The sequence below is a fragment of the Limulus polyphemus genome, unplaced genomic scaffold (genome assembly GCF_000517525.1).
Source record: "Limulus polyphemus unplaced genomic scaffold, Limulus_polyphemus-2.1.2 Scaffold32, whole genome shotgun sequence".
In the NCBI taxonomy this organism is placed as follows: domain Eukaryota; kingdom Metazoa; phylum Arthropoda; class Merostomata; order Xiphosura; family Limulidae; genus Limulus; species Limulus polyphemus.
The window spans coordinates 398,857-403,753 of NW_013665642.1; the positions used below are offsets into that span (position 1 = coordinate 398,857).

Genomic DNA, 4,897 nt, shown 5'->3' on the forward strand with positions numbered 1-4,897 from the left:
GACCTAGTTTAGTAGAAGTTGTTGACCAATATATATATATACTACAAAGGTAAACTTTCTTTGTTTACTATTTTGTTATTTCTTTTTTTGTAGGTGTTAATGGAGAAATATTACCAGGTAGTATTAAAAAACAGAATCATTGGAATTTAAGGTTGACAAATATATTTAACAAATACCAGTTTTAGTTTTAGTAAAAGCTGTTAATCAAATATAAATAATAAAAAGTAATTTTTTGGTGTACTACTTTTTATTTTGTAGGTGTTAATGCAGAAACATTACCATATAATATTAAAGAAACTGGATCAGGGAATTTTAAGGTTGACTTCACTCCTCGAGAAACAGGTATTTTATCAGTCCACACTCCCTTCAGAAACTGGTTTCTGCATAACTGTGATCTTGCATGTATGAATAATCCATTTGTTATTAATGTTAAATGAAATTGATACATTAAAAACATAAAAGAAACCACCATTTTAACTTATTGTGTTTTTTGTTTCTTTAAAGTTATAATATGTTAAATATTTGTTAATATAATATAGAAAATAATAATCCACTAGCACTGTAAAAAACATTAATTTTTTTGAAAAGATGCTTTTTGGTTTATTGTATTTTTTGTACTGTGGTATTGAATTTCTTTGTTTTTTTGTGTAAAAACAAAATTTTGTAAATTTTTGCTGAAAGGGTATGTGCATTTATTTTGGATTAAGTAACTTTAAAGAAAGATTAATTTCTGAAGATGTCTGGAATGATGATGTATGTAAACTGTTATAAACATTTTGTCAAAAAATATGCCATGTATTACATGGTGAATTGAAGATATATAAATCATTATTACAAAATGATAAAAATAGGTTAATTTCTAAATAAGTGAAGTGTATAATTTTTTTGTATATATGGAAAATTGTATACAGAGCTGTAGAAAAGTTGGGTATCAGATCCAATTGAGCATGCAGGAGACATCATATGGTCAAAGAATTGTAAAAATAAAGCTGGACTTAATACAGAAATTATCTATGAGCAGACTGGACATTTCTAAGACTATTGTATATTTTCTAGCATATGCTTTCATAACTTCATTTGTTCCTATTTATTATGAAGAAGACAAATAGGTGGAGCTTATTACTGGTTTAAGTAATTTACTAAATGTGCTAACAACTCTAATGATGTAATTTTTTCTGTTGTAATGTGCAGGAGAATACAGAATTCTAGTAGACCATCTTGGCATTCCTCTACCTGGCAGCCCTTTTATTAGTAAAGTTTATGATATAAAGCAAATAAAAGTTCGAGATGTTGGAATTGGAGTTGTGGGAAAACCAGTTACATTTTTAGGTATGTGTTAGAACTATTTTGTTTTTTCATGTGTGTTATTGGTTGATTTCTAAATTTGTAAAACATCCTTTAATATAGAACTTTGTAACTTTTCTCTACAGTATCTGATCATGTATAACTAATTTAGACATATACTCCCACACTACTAGTATAAATAGCATTGCTAACCAAATCTACTTGCTTGACATAGAAAACAAACAACCACTCAATACAGTGAGGTTACAAGATCTAGATTCCAGCTTGTATAGCTAAAGGTAAAAATGTATTGTGTGAAAGAAGTGATAAATATTTGAATTTTGTTGTTGTTCTTAAACTCATTGTTTCTATGAAATAATGTTAAAGATCATTAGCATTTCTTAGTTATTTCACTTTAGTGTGTATCTAAGTGTATAACATCCAAAGAAATGATAATTTATTTACATAGTTGTTTTTAATAAAATAGATTTGTGGGAAAATTGTCATTAAACAAAACTAAGAGAACATGGTTTATTTTTTAAAACTTTTAGATAATAAGAAAAGGAAATTTTACATATTTTTAACATCTTTTTTCTGAACAAATTTAATTTTGGGGTAGACTGCTCTAAATGAGTAGAGTACAGATATTTATTGAAATCAAGAAAATATTGCATACTTTAATTTTTTTTCTTTTTAAAAAAGAAAGTGGCAGAAGAAATTTACTCTTCATAGTTGTTAAAAAAAAAGTGTCAAGTCTTAATAAAGTCTGCAATAAAAAATTATCCTACACCATTTATATTTAACACTTAAAAAAAGATAATATAATACTATATAAATAATACAACATAGTTTTAAGGGTATTATGAAGTAAAATAAAACTAACTTCTATAACTTAACAGCTACTTGAAACAAATAAGTATTAAATTTGATGTTCAGCATCTGTTAGCTATTTGATCAAATGTTAACTTTCTAGAAACCATTATTAAAGTAGGCTATACATAAAGTTGTTAGAATTAAATTCAGAAGTTTGAAAGTTAACACCTACAAATAGTTATGCTTGAATATGTGAAGTGTCATAAAATCTGTTACTAAAATTTAATCACTTTAAAAAAATCATTCATGTTATATAAGAGAACTGTTTATAGTCATTTTAAATTGACTTTAGAAGAGTAATTTACACAAAATCTGGCTAGGCTAGGCTATATGATATAAGACAATGTTTAAAGACAGTACCCAAATTAAGAATTGAGACCTATTTCTTTCAGTGTGGGAAGATGTTTCTGTGAATGGCAGACTGGTTCAACCAGTTTTTGTTGTTGTTTTTTATTTTGATCATCCAGGAAATAGAGGTGGTTGTTGTGGTAGGAGACTGGTTATAACTTGTGAAGAGAAAGTTGGCTTCTAGTAGGCTTATTATTCAAACTGTAATCTTTGAAGGTGTGAGTGGGTTGGAAACTAATACTTAAATGTCTGTAGGCTTGCCAAAACATCTAGGCTATTACTTCTACTCATAATGGAAGGCTTGGAAAATGGTAATTTCTGCTTTGATTATGACTTAAGTGATGTTTGTGATGAAGTGATAAATGTTTTATAGTTATTGTTCTTCATTGTTTTAGTTGTTAATTATAGAACAGTTTTTAATGTTTTTTGATGAATGAAAGCTTCAGTTATAAAATATAGTTGAATTCATGGTATGTATTTCAGGATCTACAGGTATGAAGGCCTAATTTTTTTATCTGTATTCTACAAGTAGAGGTCTTTCAGCAGTTTTGTAAAATATAAAATTGAAGTTAAATTTTGTGAAGAATGTATTGTTATTTAATCTCTGGAAATAATAAGTTATATTGATTAAAACGGTAGGTTCTTATAAGGGTGCTGTAAATATGTGTAGATAACTGTCCGTATATATATATATATATATATATTATTGATTTTCACCCTTTATAAAAACAGTTTATAAATTGGAAAGTAGTTCTTTTTCTTTCTAATGGAGCTGTTGTGTGCAAAAGAGTAGGCAAAAACCTAACTTTTGTTTTGTCTTGTGCATGGATAAGAATGTGAAATTTTTGTTTTATGAAATGGGAAAATAATGATATATTTCTTAAACTATATCATAACTCTTCTGTTAGAAACTGTATCTAATATTCCATATCATAGACAAACTTAAATTATGAAAATAAATGTCAACTTGGGAAGATTTGTACCACATTGCAGCTTATCTTAATGTCTCTCAATGTTATTTTTGCTGTATTGGTTAATCTATTGTCTCATTAACTGTTTTCTTGGTTGTTTAGCACTTAAGTACTCTTAGGTGATATTTTGATATTCACATATCATTTAACCACAGTGCTTGATAACAGATGTAGTGACCTGTCCTAAGTAATTTCTAAACGTTATAACAAAGTATGTGTTGTCTTTAGTCCAGGTTAACCTAGATGTTTTGTAAGTTGTTCAGATATCTCTCTCAGACCTGTCTAACCTATAGGACTAATTGGAGTTCTAATGCTTTTTCCCTGGATATGATTAGATGACATGTTTTATGAATAGATATTTTATCTTTCTCAGGTCTCTCTAACCTGTAGGACTAATTGTAAATCTATAAGGTTTGTCAAGGCCCAATTAACAAGCATGTTTTATCAACAGTAATAACAGGGTTTGTATGGTATCTAGGCCTATTAGCCTCTATATAGCATTTAGTCTGGATTTCTTGTTAACAGGTTCCATGTCCCTCTATGTCTATCTAGCCTGCAGGACTAGTAAACAGGTATTTTTGTTGTTTCTGAAGGTCTGATTAAAGTATATATTTTATGAAAAGATCATATAGCATATTTATATTGTGTGGTTAAGTAAGCATTCATTTTGATTAATAAATGCTATGATGCTGTTAAATATGTCTATATTATATGATTGATTAACCATCAGTTTATTAGCAAGTGTCATGTCATTATCAGTTCCATCTATACTACATTATTAATTATACATCACTTCTGATTAGCAAGTACCATGCCCATATCAGATCCATCTATACTGTATCATTAATTATACATCACTTCTGATTAGCAAGTACCATGCTCATATCAGATCCATCTATACTATATGATTAATTATACATCACTTCTGATTAGCAAATACCATGCCCATATCAGATCTGTATATACTATATGATTAATTATACATCACTTCTGATTAGCAAGTACCATGTCCTTATCAGATCCATCACTTCTGATTAGCAAGCACCATATCCTTATCAGATCCATCTATACTACATGATTAATTATACATCACTTCTGATTAGCAAGTACCATGCCCATATCAGATCCATCTATACTATATCATTAATTATACATCACTTCTGATTAGCAAGTGCTATGTCCTTATCAGATCCATCTATACTATATCATTAATTATACATCACTTCTGATTAGCAAGTACCATGCTCATATCAGATCCATCTATACTACATGATTAATTATACATCACTTCTGATTAGCAAGTACCATGCTCATATCAGATCCATCTATACTACATGATTAATTATACATCTACTTCTGATTAGACAATACCATGCCCATATCAGATCTAGTATGTACTACATGATTAATTATACATCACT

The 4,897-nt window shown here is 28.4% G+C and overlaps 1 protein-coding gene across 1 annotated transcript in view; it reads left to right on the plus strand.

Moving 5' to 3' along the window:
* Nucleotides 1-4,897, plus strand: part of LOC106460052 (filamin-A-like) — a 96,619-nt gene that overhangs the window by 55,348 nt on the left and 36,374 nt on the right. Inside the window, 2 exon segments of the mRNA XM_013919740.2 lie at nucleotides 259-342; nucleotides 1,192-1,329. Coding sequence (XP_013775194.1) covers nucleotides 259-342; nucleotides 1,192-1,329 — 222 coding nt within the window.